The 23558-nt window shown below is 39.1% G+C and overlaps 1 protein-coding gene across 1 annotated transcript; it reads left to right on the forward strand.

Moving 5' to 3' along the window:
• The first annotated feature begins 356 nt into the window (after window positions 1–356).
• Window positions 357–1424, forward strand: LOC136777886 (histone-lysine N-methyltransferase SETMAR-like). Its single transcript, XM_066734466.1, has one exon. It carries the CDS (start codon window positions 357–359, stop codon window positions 1422–1424), a length of 1068 nt encoding a protein of 355 aa, XP_066590563.1.
• Window positions 1425–23558: the final 22134 nt, after the last annotated feature.

The raw sequence follows: 23558 nt of genomic DNA on the forward strand, positions 1-23558 counted from the left end.
AAGCACCGTATGAAATTTATTTTTCGCCTAATATTAACAGAATCCCTGTGATGTAATTATTAATACTAAAATACTAGACAACATTTCTGCGATTTAGATACCTTTTGCCTGTAAATTTTCGCCGCCTCCCGTCAAGCTTTTCAAAGCATCAGCATCATCTCTGCGTACTCTTCATTGGTGAAATCCGGCATTTTACCCACTCACATGTTTTCAAAATAAACAGATGAAGTATCTTTAGGTTTTTTCTTCCGAATCGTGTCATAGTAATAAACAATCAGTCTTTCGCATCTTTCGGATAGAGTGCAAGTGAACTGCATATCACGGGATATAATTAGTGGCCAAATTTTGTGTCAAAAATGCCGAATTTCACGAATGAGGAATACGGCCAAATGGTGTACATCCTGGGAGAAGCTCGAGGTGTGGCGACAGAGGCGGCGAGAATCTACAGGGAAAGGTACCCAAATAGACGACACCCAATCAGTACGACGTTTACAGACACATATCGTAGAGTTTTAGAAACGGGTAATGTTTTGCCAAGACAGGAGAAAGGTGGACACAACTTACGTGACAGACGTGTGACGGAAAAAGTACTGAATCTAGTAGAAGCTGACCCGACAACAAGCACTCGCCGCATAGCTCGAGAAGTTAAAATCTCGCATATGACGGTACATCGAATTCTCAAGGCTGCGAATTTGTATCCGTACCATCACACACCCGTTCAGGATCTGTTGGAAGGTGATTTCGCACAACGCGTTAATTTTTGTCGTTGGCTTCTGACACAATCAGAAGTCAATCCTGGTTTTCATCGCCGAATTTTATTCACGGATGAATCCCTATTTACTCGTGCCGGAACATTCAATTTTCATAACTCTCACACTTACGCCGAGGAAAATCCACACTTCGTACGTGTGGTAAACTACCAGCATAGGTGGAAATTGAATGTTTGGGCCGGGTTAATAGGGACTCATGTGATCGGGCCGTTCGTCCTTCCAGAGAAAATGAATGGGGAGTTATATGCGAGATTACTCACGGAAGATTTGCCTGAGTTACTTGAGGATGTACCGCTAGACCTGCGGACCAAAATGTGGTTTCAGCAGGACGGTGCCCCACCTCATAATACTCGGCCAGTTTCTGTGATTTTGGAAAATTATTTTCCAAATCGATGGATCGCTTACCGAGGACCTGTGAGGTGGCCCCCTCGCTCTCCAGATCTGACACCACTGGACTTCTTTTTTTGGGGTCACCTAAAAAATGAAGTTTATGTGACGGAGCCTGGCTCGCTGGAAGTAGCGCTCGAGCGTTTAAAAGTGGCGGTTGCTAACATAGACGAACGTACGCTGGACAACGTATGGACAGAACTGCTGCGACGAGCGCGAGCTTGTATCGAAGCAGGGGGGAGACATTTTGAACAGCTTTTAAAATAATAGACTAAGGACGACGACGACGATTTGACATGACTGACGTGACGACTGACAAGACAAAGCGACGAAACATTACTTGACGCGACAGACGAACGAAGACAGAATTGGAAAACTTTCCCTGTAGATAAAAATTGCTTTTCATATGAAGGAAATGTAAGTCTTCTTTACTTCATTGGACATTCCGCGGCGGAATTGTACATTTTTTATTAGGATTATGTCATCTTCTAAGCTGTTGCAGCTGGAATCTGACTAACTTGTTTAGCATTTTAGAATCAATAATTACATCACAGGGACTCTGATAATATTAGGCGAAAAATAAATTTCATACGGTGGTTGGATCAGGATTGTAGAACGTTAGGAGGTAATATTAATAATCGGCGTAGTTGCGGGCGTGTGTGTGTACATGTACGGAATTACGGAGCGGCGGAGAGGTACGAGCTTCTTTTGTTTTTCGAAAGGGAGGTGTCAACGAAAGCGACAGTAAAGTAATTCTTCCGTTCGATCAAAGCCCTGATTGCTCGCTTTCAAACTGATTTATCTCAGCAATCATGCTTTTGCGGATCTTATAATATAGGACTTTTCTACTTAGTATAGCCTCAAGAATCTCTGGTCAAAATCTTTCGGTCTTTGGCTGGTTACACCCTGTATACAGATGTTTCTGCGTAATAATAAGGATTTAATTGATGATAATTTTGGAATTGAACGAGATGCTAGACTTAACAAAATGAGACTTGGAAAATGTTCTTTTAAAGTAAATCGTAAAGATTTTATTATTATTGATGATGAGTATTATCAGGGTACTATTGGTCTATTTGAATTGATCTTCATGAAAGAGCCACATGATTATACTGAAGATGATTTAGAAACATATAAGAATATTCTTTCTCAAACTAATGTACACAGAGCAGATTACAGTAGCGAGGGAAAGCTTCGTGGGAATAAGGGTCATAAATGGAAGAAAATAATTAGCCCATTATTTCCTCCAAAGAATCTTGTAAAAGGTAGCGGTTATATGTGTGTTAATGATAAACCAGTGAACTATGTACATTGGAATGATCCGAAGGAATTAGTTGAAAGTTTGAGACTTTTGATAGCATCATCTGCTGCAGGACATATGAATCATCATAATGAGATACAATCAATAATTGAGGAGCTTCATGAAGAACGTATTATCCTATAAAAGAGATTACACTTTCCATAATTTCCCAGTTGATTGTGTTACTTCACAATGTCGATAAATAAATTTGGAGGTATTTCCACTGCCAGTAATGTGAGAAAATATTTCCGCAAAACTGAAGATGAAACATTAAAATTTGATAAACGTATGAATGCATTTAATGCTAAGGGGAATATTATTTCAAATTTAGGATTTGATGCTACTGATGAGAAATGTGCTGTGAATATGCGTGTTCTGCTGGATAATATGAATGCTGTACGTGAGAACCTTAAAAATGAAATGCAAGAAAACAGTGATATTTTACGAAGTATTGCGTTAAGACTGGATGAAACCGAGTTAAAGCTGAATGATTTTCAAGTGAAATTGAGAAATTTCATGCAGAAACATGCTGAAGCTAATGCATATTTAAAGAAATATGCATCAATTTTCATGGAGAATCAGGCTAAAGAGGATGCTGAATCAAAGAAGCATATAATGAAGATAATGCGGAATTAAAAAAAAAATGCTATTTTTCATGGGGAGAATGATGCTAACGAGAATTCTTCTTGAAATAATTCGTCAAAGAGTTTTATTACGAAAAAGAAACTTTTACTACCATCAGTGCTCGATGTACCCTTGTAAACCCAACACATACCTGAAGAGTTATGGATAGTGAAGAAAAGAACAAATTGATCGAAGAACTGCATGTACCTGCAAGACGGAATTTTCAACTAGAAGAGTTATAATACGAGGCTTCGATGACCTCTGGCAAGCAGATCTGGTTGATATGAAGAATTATGCTGACGGAGGTTACCACTATATTCTCACAGTTATTGATGCATTGTCGAAATTTGGATGGGCAGTATCACTAAAAACCAAAACTAGCAAGGAAGTCACAGCCGCATTTACGAAGATTCTGAAAAGTGGCAGATGTCCCAAAAATTTGCAGACAGATGAAGGCAAGGAGTTTTATAATAGTGATTTCAAATCGCTTATAAAAAAACGTAGAATAAATCATTACTCAACATACAGCGTATTGAAAGCTACGATAGTTGAGCGCTGGAATCGCACGCTGAAGACTGAAATGTGGAAACGATTTACGTTGAATGGAAATTTTAAGTGGCGAGGTATACTGCAGCGACTAGTTGAAGACTACAACGCAAGGAAACATCGTACCATAGGAATGCGACCAGTTGATGTGACGTCAGATCATGCTAATATGCTCCTGACTACAGTATACAATAATATAAAGATTGTTGGCCGTGCCAAGTTCAAAGTAGGTGATTTTGTACGAATCAGTAAATACAAGAATGTATTCGCAAAGGGATAGCCACCAAATTGGACAACTGTAATATTTGAAATTATAAAAGTGCAAAAAACAAATCCTTTTACATATTTACTTAGAGACTCTAGTGATACTGATATATACGGAGGATTCTACGAATATGAACTTTTAAAAACTGCTAATCCTAATGTATATCTAGTGGAGAAGGTATTACGTAAGAAGGGTGATAAGGTCTTTGTGAAGTGGCTAAGATTCGATAATACACGTAATTCATGGATAAATAAAGATAATTTTTTGTAAAAACATTATTTATTAATAAAATTATTCAATTTAAATATAATTAATTTATTCTACAATGACCCCATGGTAGAGTCGATACAGTTCCATGCACGATATAACGCTTATCATCGTATGGGCTGAGTGCTACTTTCCGTTGTGCAATCGAATTAACATTATGCAATTTTGAGCGAATTAAATTTTGATTGCAGACTTGTACAGTAAAATTTGTTAAACAGTCCTTATAGTCCTCGAAGGTTATGTTTCTAGCAAAAACATAAGTCTTAATACCTTTAGCTTTTTTGATAATTTTATTTTGTACCTTAAATGTGTACATTTTTGATCTCAGTCCAATAAACTCTGTCAGTATCTGCCCATTATTCTCATCTTTCATCAGCCCAGGGACTTTTTTATTCACTAGAGGTAAATTGTACTGATTGTTGGGAGAATAATCGCTTGTATCGAATCTAGCAAGATTCTCCCTCATAATAGTGTAAATATCATCACACTCAATGCTGTATATTAGACTATCCGTATCGGTATATAACGCTTTACATTTGCTACCGAACGTAGGAAGCATATAATCATAATGAAAATCATACAAACATGTTTTCGAAATATCAAGAATGCTCATACCTACGTATATAGGCTTATCGAATTTAGCTGCTAATTTTGTTAATTCAATCGTGACCAAATTCTCACTGAATATAGTGCGACTGTGAAAATTAGGCTTAACAATCATTGCTTCAGCACCATATCTTCCCTCCCACCTACTCACGAGTCTCACATCAACTCTATTTCTAAAATTTTCCATAGTCTTAACGAACACCGCATTGTTCATTAATTTGAAAAGATTTTTCTCAAACTCATTTTTAGATGCTGCACGTAAACTTGTGTTCAGATCGATATATTTACGTAACCAGGTGAACTGCTGAAATCCTAAAACGCGATGAATGTGTTTTAAGACAATACCATCACGCATACATTGCTGTAAAGCACGATAGTGTATAACATAGCGTTCCTTATTTTCTAAAGTTGCAAGTAGCTTCTTCTGACGTGTACCCGGTGGGCCATCACGTACGGGACAAAATGGAAGGTCGGAATGTTTATCGTGAAGCATGCTTGGATACTCTAAGTCAACTTCTAAAATATAACCCTCGGGTAAATCTATCGGTATATTAGAGATATCCAAATTATTAACATTTTCAATCCAGCGAAATCCGTGAGTAGGTAGCGGTTGAGACATTGCCCACCCATACAAATTATTTACATTTTAGTACATTAAATACTTAGAAGGTTCCTCGGGATTGTAGTTTTGCATGTACCGATTGTTAGCCTTTTCATAGCGGTGCGAGCATTGACTTAAACCACCACGTATGCCCCGTTCTACGAAAAGCAGCATTTCTACGTCTGTGAAAAGTTCTAATCTTATTCCTGTATGTTTGAGCATTGCATCCCAAGTGAAGCCAGGGAGTGTATAATAACGAGAAGGATCCAAATTATAAGTTTGCATGCAGCTATCACGAAAATTTTCGAAAACGTCAGCCAACAATAGTACATCAGTTTTCAAATAGAGATCGCTATACTTCCCAAGTGTTCGCATTTGAAATTTGGTCCATACCTCCTTAACATGATTATACGCACCCTCACTAATATCACTATCGGATAATCTATTATAGAATATCTCGCGTGGAGGTAAAGCAGTTTCTTCCAGACGGTTCAGACTATCTATGTAATCGTAAGGAAAAATACCTTTCCTTATCAGAAGGTTAAATTGTTCTATGTTTAAATATGAGAATTCTGACTCTAAATTTTTTAACTGTGATCTCGTTAAATATGAACTCAATTTGTCTAAACTAGATGCCATAAATTTGAAAGAATCGATAAACCTTAGTTGTATATTATATTTACGGATTAATTTAGTGAATGAAATATACTTCTCCTTATGTACAGGTAACAAGTGTACTGAACCTTCATACAAGTTAGCGATTGTACCGAAAATAAAATGTGCATCATAACCTGATAAATTATGAAAAATTACTGGTATTACATGTGAATCTTTAAAGTTTAAATTACAAGTATTATGAGCATGTCCCCTATATTTACCAGTTAAATGATCATGATCGCGAACACGTATTTGATCTGGAAAAAATGGCTTTTTACATATATGACAGTTGAGTTCAGTACAATGCCTTGAATTTTCACTAATACTTCATTTATGCATAGGTATTACTGTTTTCAGTTTTTCACTCGCTATACTAGCCATTTTATCAAGCTCATGTCCAAACCATTCAATACAATCAAGTCCTCGATATGATTTATAATTAGAAAGCGTTGAATCACGAACGCTTTTAAAATAATAACCTATACAAAAAGGTATGTGTTTTTGATAAATACCAATATCGTCATCCGTTTGCTCAACTTTTTCAAGCAAGCACTCAATGTCAGCGTATATGACAAATGGTACACTGTTCAAAACTGAATCATGTACAGGTATAGTTTCCGCTTTCCTATACTATCTTGTAGCAAAAATGCTTCTCGCAAAATTGATTCATGTCCAACTCAACTCCTCTATACTATCTTATAGCAAAAATTTACAGAGAACAGCAGACGAAACGCGACATCGACAAATATGAAGATGATGTTTTGGACTTAGTAAAAGCATTATCCAAAAAGCATATTATTTATTTTGAAACGTAGGGATGTCGAAAAATGGAATGGAAAATAATGCAAATATGGTGCATATTTATAATATTATTTATCAAGTATAAAAGGGAAGAGATCGGATGCAATTTTCAGCCTATAAAGAGGAAAAAGCATCAGATAAGTATCGAGAGCAGCAAGTCAGAAGAAAGATAAATTTAACAAAGCAAAATATTCTTTAATCTTTCTTTTGATTTATCGCTCCCGATACTTATCTGATGCTTTTTCCTCTTTATAGGCTGAAAATTACATCCGATCTCTTCCTTTTTATACTTGATAAATAATATTATATATATGCACCATATTTGCATTATTTTCCATTCCATTTTTCAACATCCCTACGTTTCCAACATAAATAATATGCTTTTTGGATAATACTTTTACTACGTCCAAAACGTCATCTTCATATTTGTCGATGTCGCGTTTCGTCTGCTGTTGTCTTTAAATTTTTGCTATAAGATAGTATAGAGGAGTTGAGATAGACATGAATCAATTTTGCGAGAAGCATTTTTACTACAAGATAGTATAGGGAAGCAGGAACTATACCTGTACATGATTCAGTTTTGAACAGTGTACCCTCTCACTGTTCTTCATGATATTGAAGGAAACCCAACGGTCCTTGTCAGGTAGCACAATTCGGATGTTTTTATTGATTTGCGCACAATCACGTTCATGCGATTTTAATTTCTCATCATTGTGGAAATAGTGTAAGCAACTATAAAAGGGAAAAAGTAATATTAGAATATAGAAGCAGTAATTATACACACATATATATATATATATATGTTTTAAATTAGTACCATCTTGGTTAAAGATAATGAGAAGATTTGCATTATCACGAATCATGTGTTTAGGAATTTTAGCATAAGTCTGGCAGAGATAGAAGCAGTCAATATTTGAATGTCTACCCATGGAGAAGTAGTCTCTGATATTATCCTGCTTATCGTCAGCAACATCATCAAATATAAAAATTGAATTGGGTAACGCCTCAATTACCTTTACAACGTCGCTATTGTTTGAAAATTTAAAATATCCAATACCTTTTAGTCCTTTTAATAACCGTTCAAGGTATTGATACTTGGGTTGTTGAAGCGACTTTGAGTATACATAAATATTTTCAAATCTCACACCGTTAGGACTTTCCACGAGACTAAGCAGTACGTTTGTTTTACCGCAATTCGAGGGTCCGCAAATTATACTACGAATTGTAGATGGAAGTAGGGATCCATGACGTTTACTCCTTCCTCCACAACCCCCACCGACAATAAAGCGATCGGCGTTGGAGACACGAATGTGCAATGGTTGCTTTACGAAATCCATAACTGTAAAACTCTGTGATCATGCAAGCTATTTATAGGCTTGAAGCAGATTATCTCATCAGTTCTCATTATGTCGTTGTTAATGTTAGATGTGCTACGTTTGGAGGATTTAACTATTGAGCAGCTTGTATACATTCCAAAAATTTTACTATTGAAGTGCTTTCCAAACAGTATTCGACTGGTTTTGTGTAAATTGCCTGAGCACATTCGTGCAGATCCTGAAGTGCAACAATATCGTGCCTGTACGGAACATTATAATTTACCTAATCAAGATCATTTTGATGGATTACCACCTTCAATAAAAAATTGATGGATGTGTCAACGAACCCGTTAGGAAAGCATGACATGATGAGTTATGGTTGTGGATCTTTTTTCAATAAGCTGCTAAATAAACTACCCTTCGAGCTTCATGTACCTGGCTACAATTATTGCGGTCCAGGTACTCGCCTTCATGAACGGTTAGCACGTGGTGATCGAGGAATAAACACTCTGGTTGATGCTTGCAGTGAGCATGATATCGCATATTCAGTATATAAGGACCTGCCCTCGCGTCATCATGCTGATAAAGTACTTGCACGGCGTGTACGACAACGTATCATAGCTAGTGACTCATCCGTAGGTGAACGAGCGACAGCGACTGCTGTCTGGGCATCAATGAATACAAAACGGAAACTCGGCTTAGGACTGCGAGTGTCTAGAAAAAGTACGAAGAAAAGAAAAATTCGTGTACCGAAAAAACGAGGTGGTTTATTGAGGAAAAAGTCACTTACTAAAACAAAACGGGGGAGTTTATTACCATTGCTTCCGCTGCTGAGTGCGGAGGGCGCATTAGCTGGCGGTGCAGCAGGTATAGCAAAGGCTGTAAACGACACCAAAGCAGCCAAAAAACAATTGGAAGAAATGTATCGACACAATCGCTTAATGGAAGCGAGACGGGGACAAGGTTTATACCTCGCACCATACAGTCGAATAGGAGAGGGAGTGAAAAGGAAAAGGAAAAGAAAATAAATGGACTTCCTAAATCTGGACCTACTAGTAATATGCAATTATCAAACGTCTGCCGTAAAATACCGCATTTTCGGGGAGTCTTTATGCGTACATCTCTACCTCAAAATGCGCAACGCAATGAGTGCGCAATTGTGAATCTTGATGACGAACAAGGTCCTGGAACACATTGGGTCGCTTACGTTAAACGTAATAAGCACGTTAAGTATTTCGATTCCTTCGGAAATTTAAAACCACTAATTGAACTAGTGGAATATTTTGGACCTTCTGCTATAATCTACTACAACCACGACCAATATCAATCGTATGATTCAAGCATATGCGGTCAGTTGTGTGTCAAGTTTCTACGTGAACAATGTCTTTAACAGTTACACTCTCTGGCCGTGACTCGGTATTGGGGTCAGATTTTTTCCCCCCGATCGATCTTCGAAATGGACATTATGAACTCGGTCTCGTAGACTTTCAGAGCTTCAATTCAATCTCTAATGTTGATGAGACAAACAATATATTTTACGTTGATGATCAGGAGCTAACTATACCTACAGGTTGTTATGAGCTCAATGCTATAAATGACTTTTTACGTGCTCAGATGTTCGAAGGTGACGAAGAAGAAATAATTGTTCTACGTGCTAATAATAATACATTAAAAAGTGAAATAAAGTGTAAATATCAGATTGATTTTACACAACCTAACAATATAGGCTCTTTGTTGGGTTTTTCATCAGATCGTGTTATTCCACCGAACACACTAGCTGAATCAGACGAGCCCGTAAACATTATAAGAGTAAATATTCTACGAATTGAATGCAACATTACAGCTGGTGCGTACACAAACGGTAGACCTCGACATGTTATACATGAATTTTTTCCGAGTGTTCCGCCAGGTTATAAAATCGCAGAAACACCGAAGAACGTCATTTACTTGCCAGTCATTGCGAAAGTAATTGACCGTCTCATCTTGCGTATTCTTGATCAGGAAGATCGTATAGTAAATTTCGGAGGTGAAGAAATCACAATTCGTTTACATATTAGAATATGTTGATTTACAAGAATACTTATAAATCACCGATACTCGATGAGCCTATCAGTCCAACTGCTGCAGCAGGACAGCATACATTGAGTGAAGGTAACGCTGGAGGACAAAATACATTGAGCGAAGGTAACGTTGGAGCATCATTAACAAGAAGAAATATCACCTTTCTACAATCACTGGGTTTCAACGTTAGAAATAAAAATGGATCCATTAGATGTAACCGCTCAACCGGTGTTCGACAATCGCATCACTAAAATGGAAATGCATGCATACAATCCTTATGCAAATGCCTCATTGGGAAATAGTGATGAAATTCGAATTCCTATACAACAGCAAGGTTTAATTCTTCTACCCAGTGAAAGTTATCTCTACATTGAGGGAAAGATAATCGTTGGAACCCGTGCTCCAGATGCAACAGCCCAAGATGTCGTAGGACTTGACTGTAATTCCATGGCATTCTTGTTTGATGAAATTCGTTATGAATTGAATGGTATTGTGATTGATCGCTGTAAGAATGTGGGTATTACTAGCTCCATGAAGAATCTCATTTCCTTAACTGCTGAGGAAAGTGCAAGTCTACGTCATTCAGGATGGTTTCTAACAGATCACAGGTCTACGAATCATTTCAACTTTTGTGTACCATTGCAAATGCTGTTGGGTTTTTATGAAGACTACAGAAGAGTTATAATAAATGCACGTCATGAACTCGTTCTTATTCGAGCACGTGATGATATAAATTCACTACATTCTTCGAGAAAAATCATCAACTCCAAAATTGATTTGCAAAAAGTGCAGTGGAGGATTCCTCATGTATCACTGAATGATTATACAAAACTTAAATTTCTACGTTTGATTGAGCAAAACAAAAGTCTAACCATGGCTTTTCGTTTCTGGGAACTCTACGAATATCCACTTCTACCTGAAACACAGAGGCATACATGGGCCGTAAAAGCTGCAACACAATTGGAGAAACCTCGATATGTTATACTAGCATTTAGACAAAATAAGAAGAGTACGCAGCATATGGAGGTGCTTAGATTCAATGACAGTTCTGTTCGTGATGTTAAAGTCTATCTGAATTCAGAATTTTATCCATATGACCGAATTGATAGTTATAGCGAAAAAAACCGTTATTCTGTATTATATGATATGTATGTTAAATTTTTCCATTCATATTATGCAGGAGAAAAACAGTCGAAACCAATGCTTAATTACAAAAACTTTGTGGAATACGGTCCTCTCTTCGTCATCGATTGTTCGCATCAAAATGAATCTATAAAGTCAGGCACTGTTGATGTTAAAATTGAGATTGATTGTACTAGAAATATTCCAAGTAATACTACTGCGTTTTGTTTAATTATACATGATAAAATCGTTGAATATAACCCACTTACTAGTATTGTTAGAAATGTAAGTTAATAGACTAGATTTATATGTATCTTACTAATGTAGTGAGGGATAAAGAAAAAATAAATAAATAAGATATAATAAACATTTATTGATGTCATTCCTTAAAAACATTCCTTACAAACATTTCCAAAATTTATCTTATGATTATCATTGGGTAACTTTAAATTCTAAATTATTGTATCGTCCTCCAACATATAAGATTTTTAATATGTTCGCTGATGCAGCATTTTGAAGTTCTTTGATTAGTTCAGGCGACTCCAGTAATTTCATCATCCTTGAGGGTAGGAAGAACCATTCGTCGGTAGCCAGCTTCGCTATTAATTTCTCTCCATATTTGGTCTTAATTTTCACTAATTCAGTGATTTGATACTCCTTATTCTCCTCAAAAGTATTCAGTTTTGCGAAAGTCTTAGGTTCGTAAGTTACACTTGCAAGTGCATTGATCTTGGTTAAATCCATTTTTCTGTGAAAAAACATAGAAATTGAGAAAAGAAAAATATTGAAATAGAATAGCAAGAAAAGAGAATAATAATAAAAGAATAATTCTTACCACCCAAAAGAGTTTCTGTTGTACAGCAAGGAAAATATTCGGAATATAGCTTTGCACTGGATCTTTCACCTCCTTGAAGCTTCTAATGAAAACTGACTGACTGAAATTTCCCGATTGGTAACAACAAGGGTTTTAAAAATGGTGGAAGGGATGAGATGCATTCATGGAAGGGGATGAGATGCATTCTTATTGGAAGTTAATATTTGGGTGGTTGGGTATTCTTGCCCGCCTACGAAATTTGCGTCAAACAAGTCGTAGCACGTTATAAGCGGTTTCTCCTGAATTCTTTTAATTGCATAATCATGTTGTAGACTTTTCTAAAGTGAACTGGGGAAAATTTGCGTCAAACAGGTTATGACACGTTACCAGTGGTTTCTCCAGAATTCTATTAATTGCATAAACGTGTTGCAGACTTTTCTTAAGTGAAACGGTAAAATTTACGAGCACATTCCTCTCGATAGCTAGGCATATAAAAAATTGAGAGAATATGAAAAAATCGAGGATTTAAAAGGTCATAAATCAAGTAACAAGTCATGACATGACATGATCTCAGGCGTCAGGTACTCGAGCATATCCGTTCTAGAAGATATCAGCACACTCAGCAATCAGTTCTCCAATCGCTAGAATAGTGCCAATACAGCTTCTTAATGTCTAGGTAAAAGTTATGTTTTGCTTTACCCTTCAAAAAAATGAAGTGCACTGACAACTCTTTCCCTTTCTAATACCTAGCCTGCTTGTTAGATGGATCGTATGATATGCTTACCTGAAAAGCTAAAAATGGCTAAAAGATAAGTCAGGGAAAGCTATAAAAATTCTTAAAACTGTTTTTTTATTCAATAACTAAAGTTTTACTATCAGTTACTCATCCAGTCTCCATGTCTCATCCTCCTCCTCCTCCTCCTCCTCCTCCTCCTCCTCCTTTTTCATCCACATCCTCCTCTTGAAGGCTAGCTTCTCTATAGCCGTATCCCGTGGTACCGCGAATGTATAATTTTAGTCAAACATCTTTTTATCACTTTAACTAATTCGCTCGTAGAAAGGTAAATGATTTCTTGAATGAAAGTCTAGAGAGAGGGTCCATAGAAGGAGAGAATAGTGGGAGGGTCTAGGATTGGTTCTGAATGGTCAAATAGTACCCTCTAAGGACATACTATAAGTAAGGAGCTGTAAGGCCTAATAAATTGGTGAACCTGACCTGGGTATAGTAACAGCTAGGACTCAATAAGTTGCCCTATCAAAATATTAATATTCCTGAAATTGATGTTAAATTGTTATTCTCCCCAATAGGGGAGATTATTAAATCTATATCCTTTCATTTAAAGGATATTTTAGTGATTCGCTGCATAGGTTTAGTTAAAACCATGCAAAGTTATAATTCCATGCTCGATGGAAAGTTAATTCCTTGCACGATATCAGCAACTTATCACAATAGCTATCTACAATTTAACTAACGAGAAAAGGGGGGATTGTGGTAGCTACCTAGCGGCAATTACCGGTACTATCAATTAAATTGAACTAGTTCACCCGTGTGTGTAATTACGTAATATTAAAATACCATTAGCGCGAAAGAAGATTAAGGAAGGCAGTCACCTAGCGGTGACTACTGGAACTAGAAATTAACTCAACTTAGTTTATCTGTGTAGCAGAGTCGGAAATAGTTAGGCTACGTAAGGTAACTATCCATCGACTTCGAAGGGTGAAAAAACCTTCCCTCAACTAGGGCCCCGTAGGATAATTTAGGTCCCCGTAGGATAACTAACCAACGGTACCATAGGGTGAAAAATACCCCCTCCCTAACCAAACTCGATCCTACTATAAGACCCTTTCCTTTCTCATCCCCACCACTACCATACTAAGAGAGTCTTATCCCCACCCATCCCCCTTCCACACCATAAAACAGCTTCCCCCACTCCCTGTCATCGGAACCGCATAGCTCCTCTACTTATGGTATGCGTCGGCAGATGCGTGCCAATTGTATGTTACTAGTAGCACCTGAATCCGGGAGATCATTACAACGACGAAATTTCCCCTCATTCATTTTCTTCCTCTTATCCGACCGTTTTTTTTTGTTGTTTTTTTTTCCACATCCACGGTTTCCCTCTCCGACGACTCGCTTGTACGGTTTCAGATAAAGACCTCGGCCTCTCTTGCGCGACGCTTCCATCGCGCAATTGTGACGTTGCATTTCCCGCAATCGTTCTCTCTCAGCTTTTGCACGGTTTACAGCCGTCGCTATATCCGATGCTCCACCTGCCAGTGCTCCGACTGCACCTAGCAGTGGGAGTATAGGTATTATACCGCCCCGTTTTCTCGACACTCGAATTCTTCTCTTCCTCGTAGTAGTAGTACCAATTTTTTTCTTGTTGTTGTTCTTTTTTTTAGCCGCTACTGCTTTCTTCATCGCGACAATATTATGTAATCCCAATCCAAGTTTACGCTTAGCATTCATCGATGCCCATACGGCTGTGGCGACCACGCGTTCACCCAAGGTCGCGTTTCTTGCGGTAATACGTTCACGTGCTCTCCTCGCTAGCACTTTATCGGCCTAATGACGCTCCGGTAGATCCTCGTTGTGCCAATATGCTAAGTTGTAATCGAAGCAGGCCTCGTCCAGCGGATTTATACCACGATCGCCGCGCTCCAATCTTCCGCGTAGTCGAGTGCCGGGTCCGCAATAATTGTAACCGGGCACGTGCAGCTCAAATGGCAATTTTTTTAAGACTATTGAAGAACGATCCAGACATTTAGAGCAACTGCTTCTCTTGCTGACAAACGTAACAGTCTTTCATCCGTCTCGGTGGTCCGTCGTGGTGAGTGGTATTAGGTAGATTGTAGTGTTGCAAGCAATATTGATATTGCTGCACATCCGAGTCCGCGCGGATGTGCCGAGGTAATCTTTCCCACACACTCGCGATACTGTCTGGAAAGTACTCGAGCAATACGATCTTCGGTATGTGTTCGAGCTGATGATTCGTCAAGTTCTGCAGGGAATCGACGACGACTAGCATGAACGCCATCGTAATGGCAACTGACCGAATAGTTCCGTAAATCGCGAAATATAAATGAACGATACAGCTGTTCCCGAAGGTTAATAGCGAGGATTCATTTCGTGAAGCACGTGCCGACTAATCGCGTGACAAATTTGGATGCTCACAATGCTACCACGCAAATAAGAAAACGCCACGGATCGCTATTACCATCTACGATACGCTGCATAGTTTGCGGTCCGTCGAATTGCGGTAAGACAAACGTGCTGCTGAGCCTCATAGAGATTCCGCACGGTGTGAGATTCGAGAACGTGTACGTCTACTCGAAGTCGCTGCAGCAACCGAAGTATCGATATCTGGAGCAGCTTCTGCAGGACACGGAGGAAATTGGTTACTTTCCATTTTCAAACAATTGCGAGGTTGTGAACGTCGCGGATGCAAAGCCGAACTCCATTTTCATATTCGACGATGTGGCCAACGACAAGCAGGACAATATAAGGGAATACTTTTGCATGGGTAGACATTCCAACATCGATTGCTTCTACCTCTGTCAGACTTATGCGAAAATACCAAAGCATCTGATACGAGATAACGCAAACTTGCTAATAATATTTAAGCAGGATGGAACTAATCTGAAGCATATTTTCAACGATCACGTCAACAGTGATATGTCGTATGAGAAATTTCTCACATTGTGTTCGACCTGTTGGAGTCGCGATTACGGTTTCTTAGTAATAGACAAGGATAGCTCTATGAAGAACGGTCGATATCGCAAAGGTTTCAACGAGTATGCCACGATCGAGTGAACGGCCTTGTGAATGTCGATAATCAGGCCGGTAAGGTTTCAACACACGATCACGGCCTTGAGTGTCAGTTTGATAGTGGAGTGCAGGCCGTTCGGATCTGTTAAGAAACCGCGACAGGTCGGTTAAAACCCGTGTCGGTTCGGGGAAAGCTGTTGTATACAGCACCGCAACAGGTCGGTTAAAAACCGTTCAATTTGGGGAAAGCTGTTGTATACAGCATCGCGATGGATGAAAAATCGCTTCTGAAGAGGATCGCCAAGACGAGCGAAGTCATTCGCGATAAGCATCGTGCCTTGAAATCGGAGAAGGCGATAATGGAGAGCAGTTTGAACGAGACATTCAAGCCGATAGTCGATCCATTGAAGAAACTCGTTTCGCAAACGGAGGATAACACAAATAATAATAATAATTCGTTTGTCAAATACAACGATAAATTGAAGAGGGGAGCCTACTTCACATCGACACCGCATAAACGAGCAAAGAATCTTAGTAGTAGTATTAGTGAAACTATTACGAATCCATTGGATTTCATGACCGACGACGAGTCTTCTATAACCGATCAACCGTCGCCCGATTCAAAATAAAGTTTGCTAGAAAAATTTAATATTGATGAAAAAAATGAACCAGGCTTGTTTGAACATGTCTTTCAACATATTCGATTTCATCCGATCCCTGGCAAGTATATTAAATTACTTCTGACTGATAGGGATAACTTCATTGATCGTGCTTTTGGACCTCTTTATAAAAATGATCAACTGACGCTTGGTAGATGTAAATTTGAAATAAGTCATGAAGGAGATATTATTCTCGATAAGACGTTATACACCGGTACAATAGGTACTTATGAACTAATTTTCATGAGAGAACCCAATCGAGCCATTATAAAATCCGACGATTTGGAACAATACAAGAGTATTCTCAATCAAACTAAAGCGCATAAACTGTTAAACGATAGTCTAAAACAAAACAAAGGTAATAAAGGTGCAAAATATAAAGAAATTATGAAACCATTGCTATTGGGAAAACCTATGTTACCGCCTGATCGGTTACCATCAACATCACGCGCAAGAAAATCGTCAACTTCTAACGCGTCAACATCAGGCGCAAGTAAACCGTCAAGCGCAAGTAAACTGTCGGGCGGAAGTAAACCGTCAGGCGCAAGTAAAGCGTCATCATCATCATCGAAAAAAATGGTAAAGGTCTTATGCGTGTCACCGAGGGACCAATCAACTACGTACATTGGAACGATCGGAATGAATTGATCGAACGTTTGAGAATTTTGATCGCATCGGTGGCTGCCGGTAATACGAGTCATCACAACGAGATACAGACGTAATCGAGGAGTTGCGCGACGAGGATCTTACCGTATAAAGAAAGTTGCACGTTACATTCTTACATCAGTGTAATATCAACGTCTTTCGGTAGCACGAGGTTAAAAAATTAAATGTCTGATTCCTGCTGTTGTGAAATTTGCATTTGTTTAACATACATCGTAGAATGTATACTCTCGACATTACGAGCCATCAAACAGAGGAATAACGAGCAACAACAAGAGACTAATTTTTGAAAAAAAGTGACAGTAGTGCATTTGAAGTGTCGATAAACAAATTTGGAATTGGACTGGATGGTGAGAGTAGGAAACACTTTCACGAACCAAATGTAGAACATTTACTGCTCGAATTTAAACAATATTTGACAATAACATTGAATAAACATAATGAACAATTTGAGAAAAAGATGGACCAAATTTTGCAAACAATGTGTGAAAAAATTGGTGAGAAGTTGAGTAAGCAAGATCTGATACTTGAAACGGACGGAACTATCAGTGTTAATTTATAAGAATCGTCGAGCAGGAAAAGAGTCTGTCTATTTTTTTTTTTTTTGAAAAAAAATGAGCAAAGAAAAGATACAGTTGGTGGAGGAGCTCCATGCACCGGCGAGGATAAATTTTCCACGCAGAAGAGTCATCGTGCGTGGCTTCGACGATCTCTGGCAGGCCGATATTGTTGATATGCGCAATTACGTCGATGCGGGTCACCAGTACATTCTCACTGTAATCGATACCCTCTCGAAATACGCTTGGTCGGTGGCATTAAAGACCAAGAGCGGCAGAGAAGTGACGACGGCAATGACGAGAATCCTAAAGACCGGCAGATGTCCGAAAAATTTACAGACCGACAACGGCAAGGAGTTTTACAACGGTGACTTTCAGGCGTTGATGAGGAAAAGCGGGATAAATCACTACTCGACCTACAGCGTGATGAAAGCGTCGATAGTAGAGCGCTGGAATCGTACGTTGAAGACGGAAATGTGGAAATGATTTACGCTGAACGGCAATTACAAGTGGCGCGTTATGCTGCAAGAGTAGGTGGATGCGTACAATGCGCGAAAGCATCGTACCACGGGAATGCGTCCCGTGGATGTGAAACCCGAGCATGCAGATAAGCTATTCAAGACAGTATACAGTCACATCAAGGTCGCAGGTCGTGCCAAGTTCAAAGTCGGCGATTTCGTACGAATCAGTAAATACAAGCAGATGTTCGCCAAAGGCTACACGCCAAATTGGACGACTGAAATATTCGAGGTGGTGAAAGTGCAGAGGACCAATCCCGCTACGTATCTCCTCAAGGATTCCAGGGGCACGGAACTGTTGAGTGGATTTTATGAATACGAGCTGTCGAAAACCATCAATCCCGATGTGTATCTGGTGGAGTGAGTATTGCGCAGAAAGGGCCATAAAGTGTTCGTTAAGTGGCTGGGATTCGACAGTACGCACAATTCCTGGATAAATAAGAACAATGTTTTATAAGAACTTTTATTAAAATTTATTGTTAAAAAAATATAGAATAAATAAATAAATAAACAAATATTTTAGACTATAATGTCCCCAGGGTAGAGTCGTCGCTATGCCTGGTGTAACGAAACGCTTGTCGTCGTACGGACTGAGGGCGACCTTTCTCTGACTGATCGAGAAAACTTGGTGCAGCTTCGATCGAATTAAGTTTTGACTGCGAGACTGTACGGTGAAATTGTCCAATCAATCCTTGTAGTCGTCAAATGTTATATTGCTATCGATAACGTAACCTTTGACACCTTTGGCTTTTTTGGTAATTCTCGCACAGTCCTGCACCTTGAAAGTATACATTTTTACCCTCAGTCCTACGAACTCGGTCATGATACGACCATTGTTCTCGTCCTTCATCAGACCAGGTATCTTTTTCTTGACGCGTGGCAAGTCATACCGATTGTCGTCAGGATAATCGCTGGTGTCGAATCGCTCGAGATCGCGTTTCATGTACGAGTAAACGTCGTCGCACTCGACACTGTGTATCAGACTGTCCGTGTCGGTATACGTCGCTCTACATTTACCGCCGAATGTAGGAAGCATATAGTCATAGTGAAATTCATACAAGCAAATTTTTGAAATATCTAAAATACTCATTCCCACGTAAATGGGTTTATCAAATTTCGCGGACAATTTCGACAATTGAATCGCGTCCAAATTCTCGTTGAAAATCGCGAGACTGTGAAAATTCGGTTTGGAAATCAGGCTTTCCGCCCCGTATCTTCCCTCCCACTTGGTTGCGAGCCTCACGTCAACTCTATTCCTCACGTTCTCCATTGTTTTACCGAAAACCGCGTTGTTCATCAACTTGAAGAAATTCCTCACAAATTCGTTAGTTGACGCGGTGCGCAAACGCGTATTCAGCTCGATGTAATCGCGTAGCCAGGTGGACTGCTGAAACTTTAAACCGCGATGTATACGCTTCAGTACCAGTCCATTACGCATACATTGTTACAGAGCGCGATAATGATTTACGTAACGGGTCTTATCGTTTAAAGTGGCCAGCAGCTTCTCCTGGCTCGCGCCCGGCGGCTTCTCGCGCACCATGCAGAACGGTAGGTCCGCGTGCTTGTCGTGAAGCTCGCGCGGATACTCCAAATCGACCTCCAAAATATAACCCTCGAGATGATCCGTGAGTATAGCGGAGACATCGAGATTGGCAGCGTCCTCCATCCATTGGAATCCATGGGTGGGCAGCGGCTGACACATTGCCCACCCATAAAGATTGTTTACGTCGTAATACATGAGATATTTAGACGGTTCCGCCGGATCGTAGTCTCGCATGTACCGATTGTTGGCCCTCTCGTAACGATGGGAGCACTGACTCAAACCACCGCGTATACCGCGCTCCACGAACAGCAACATATCCACGTCCGTGAAAAGCTCCAGCCTAATTCCCGTATGCTTCAACATGGCGTCCCAGGTGAAGCCCGGTAGCGTATAATAATGGGCTGGATCCAAGTTATAATTTAGCATGCAACTATCGCGAAAACTTTCGAAAACGTCGGTCAACAATAGGACATCGGTCTTCAAGTACAGATCACTGTACTCCCCAAATGTGCGCATCTGGAATTTGGTCCATACCTCTACAGCATGATTGTATGCTTCCTCGCTGATATGGCTGTCGGTCAGTCTGTTGCGAAACGACTGGCGCGGTGGTAAAGCCGTCTCTTCCGATCTAGCCGCGCTATCTATATAGTCGTAAGGAAAAATACCTTTCCTCGTAAGCAAATTCAACTGCTCGACGCTCAAGTCCGAAAATTGTGACCTCAAATTTGTCACCTGAGATTCCGCCAAGTACGAGCTCAATTTGTCCAAACTGGAGGCCATGAATATGAACGAATCGATAAATCTCAGCCGTATATTATAATTTCGCATATATTTGGTGAATGAAATGTATTTCTCCTTATGCACAGGCAGCAGATATACCGATCCCTCGTACAAATTAGCGATCGTCTCGAAAATGAAATGTGAATCATAGCCGGAAAAATTGTGGAAAATCACTGGAATTACATGCGAATCATTGAAATTTAAATTACAATTATTGTGAGCCGGTCCTCTGTATCTGCCGATTAGATGATCGTGATCGCGAATTCGTAGTTGATTCGGAAGAAACGGCTTTTTGCATATATGACAATTGGGGTCATTATAGTGACGCGATCGTTCGGTAAGACTAAGATCACGCATGGGTACGATAGTGTCCAGTTTCTCGCTCGCAATGCGCGCAATCACTTCGAGCTCGCGTACGAACCATTCGATGCAATCGGCACCCCGATGAGCATCGTATCTCGAGAGTGACGCATCGCGAGCACTTTTTAAATAATAGCCTACACTTATAGGTTCATGCTTCTGATAAATATCACTATTGTTCGATTGTTCAACTTTCGATAAAATGCACTCGAGATCCGCGTATACGACGAATGACACTCGTTCCCCATTTTTGATGTTCTTGAAGGAAACCCAGCGATCCTCGGACTCCCTCGGTAACATCAATCGGAGATTATCGTTGAGCCGCGAGCAATCCTGCTCATGCGACTCCAGCCTCTCCATTGTGCGAAAGTAGTGGAGACATCTAAAAATAAAAATAAAAATAAAACATATGCAGTTATATTTGTATCATTATTAATACGTACCGTTCGCATATATAATGCGCATTGTTTTTCTTTGTGAATTGAATTCGCACCAATCTCGACAGATTCCTTATGCACATGAAATGTGCAGCTCCCTGTTCATCGTTGACGAGAAGAAGATTAGCATGCCTCGATCTCTTCTTCTTCGTCACCTGAAGAGGTACGATTTTTGCGTCGATATTTGACTCTTCATTCTCCAAGGTAAAGATGTAAACCGACACGTCATTATCCGTCTCGAATTTCGGGATCTGTTTCAGCGTAGTCGGAAAGATTATGCTACCGACGTCTAAAACCGTCCGAAAATGTGAATAAGAGGACGTGCGCTTTGGATTAGCCGTAGGTTTTGCCGGATAGAGTGCCGCCGTCACGGGCCACGCGAAACATGCGTTATCACTAGTTTCTAAATTTATCAGAGCTTTCCTACTTGTGATAGCGGATGGCAGATTAATTCTACAACCCGCGTGCAACGGGTTAAAACGATTAATGTTAACCATTAAATAATGAATTTTGTGTAAAGCCCATCCACTATCACGCTCTTGAAATTCACTTAATTTTTTTATAATAACGTCTAAAATGTTTTCCCTATACCAATCACTAAAATTATCAGTCTTATACAATGTAGCATTAGTCGTACTAATGTTTTTATCATCACTATTGTCCTTAGAGATGAATTGTCCGTTAAATACACAGTTAACCTTAACACTATTTGCACTAACAAATACCTTATCTATACGCGTACGCACTAATACTTCCGCGTCTACTAAAAAATCCTTAAGCTCTATATAATTACTATTAACTACCATGCCGCTGCATATTCGACTTCGAAACGCCGAATCAAGTTCCTCCCCATAAGTCCCTGTATGTCATTGCTACAACCAGCACCTGATTTAATATGATTCAATTCCCTCTGCGCTCGTAGCAACAGACACTTTATACACGCGATTTCGGTGAAATTCTTTTGACGCGTTCCAACGGGCAAAGCTCGATCCGCGTTGCTCAATCGTCGAATATGCTCGCGACATTCCAGTACCCACGCATCGTACTCATTCGCGCTATTAATTGTAAAAAATTTTCTTCGCAATTCAGTCGACATTTTGTGTGTTTCTTAAAGAAATGCCTCTGTCATACGGTGAACAACAATAAATTAATAATTGCGAATGCGTCTCTCGCGAAGAGTAACGCTTATATATATATCGAATAGAGAATGGAAGTAGGGGTATCTACACATCCCATTGTTTCGTCCGAAATGCATACTGACATTGATATACATTGTTTTTTTTCAGAAGTCTTTTATTCCTTTATATATTGATCATATACAGATTTCATAAAGTAGACATTTTGCAGTGAACATATACCATAATGGTTCATACACTTGGGTAACGGTGGTTCGAAATTTTTACTCCATCCAAGACTAAATTTATCCCACTCACACTCCTTCGCATTGTATATATTTTCTAAGTTGCAAATTATTCTCAACCAATCATATTTCTCCCGTCCTTTCACGAAAATCCAATCTTCCTCGTACGACGTTACATACTTTCTTATTACATCTTTATACTTGTAATAAGGTGAATGACCGTCGGTCCAATTGAATCCATGTCGATTAAAATAAAGCCAACTTTAAAAAGAAAAAAATCATATACACAACATTACATTAAAAAAAAAAAAAAATACTTATTCATTCTGTTCTCTCTCGAGATCGCTCAACCAAGCTTCTTGAAATGGTGGTGAAAATACATTGTGATACACTTCATTATCACGCAACACCGCAAATTCTTTAAATATAAAACCTTTGTCGGTCAATACAAATCCTTGAAAATCAACGAATGTCGGTGTCATTATCGTTGTCGTCAGTCGCTCGATGCAATAATGAACGATCTTTTTTTTTATCGCATTTAAGAAAATTTTTTCCCCCTCCAACAGGGGAAGAAATAACGTATTAAAATTTAATGTTTTTTAAAGGAGGGGACAATTTCTATGAAATTTTTTTTTCCCATTGTTATCTATAGTTTCTTCACAGTATAATACAATAGGAAAAAAAAATATCTTCTAGAGATTAAGAAAGAAAGGACTTCTTATCAAATGTAACTTTATATTTTAAAGAAACGATAAAATCTTTCTCTCTACGGAGA

The sequence above is a fragment of the Prorops nasuta genome, unplaced genomic scaffold, assembly GCF_024137725.1.
Source record: "Prorops nasuta isolate Cenicafe-Biocafe unplaced genomic scaffold, Cenicafe_Pnas_1.2 PNAS00012, whole genome shotgun sequence".
Lineage (NCBI taxonomy): Eukaryota > Metazoa > Arthropoda > Insecta > Hymenoptera > Bethylidae > Prorops > Prorops nasuta.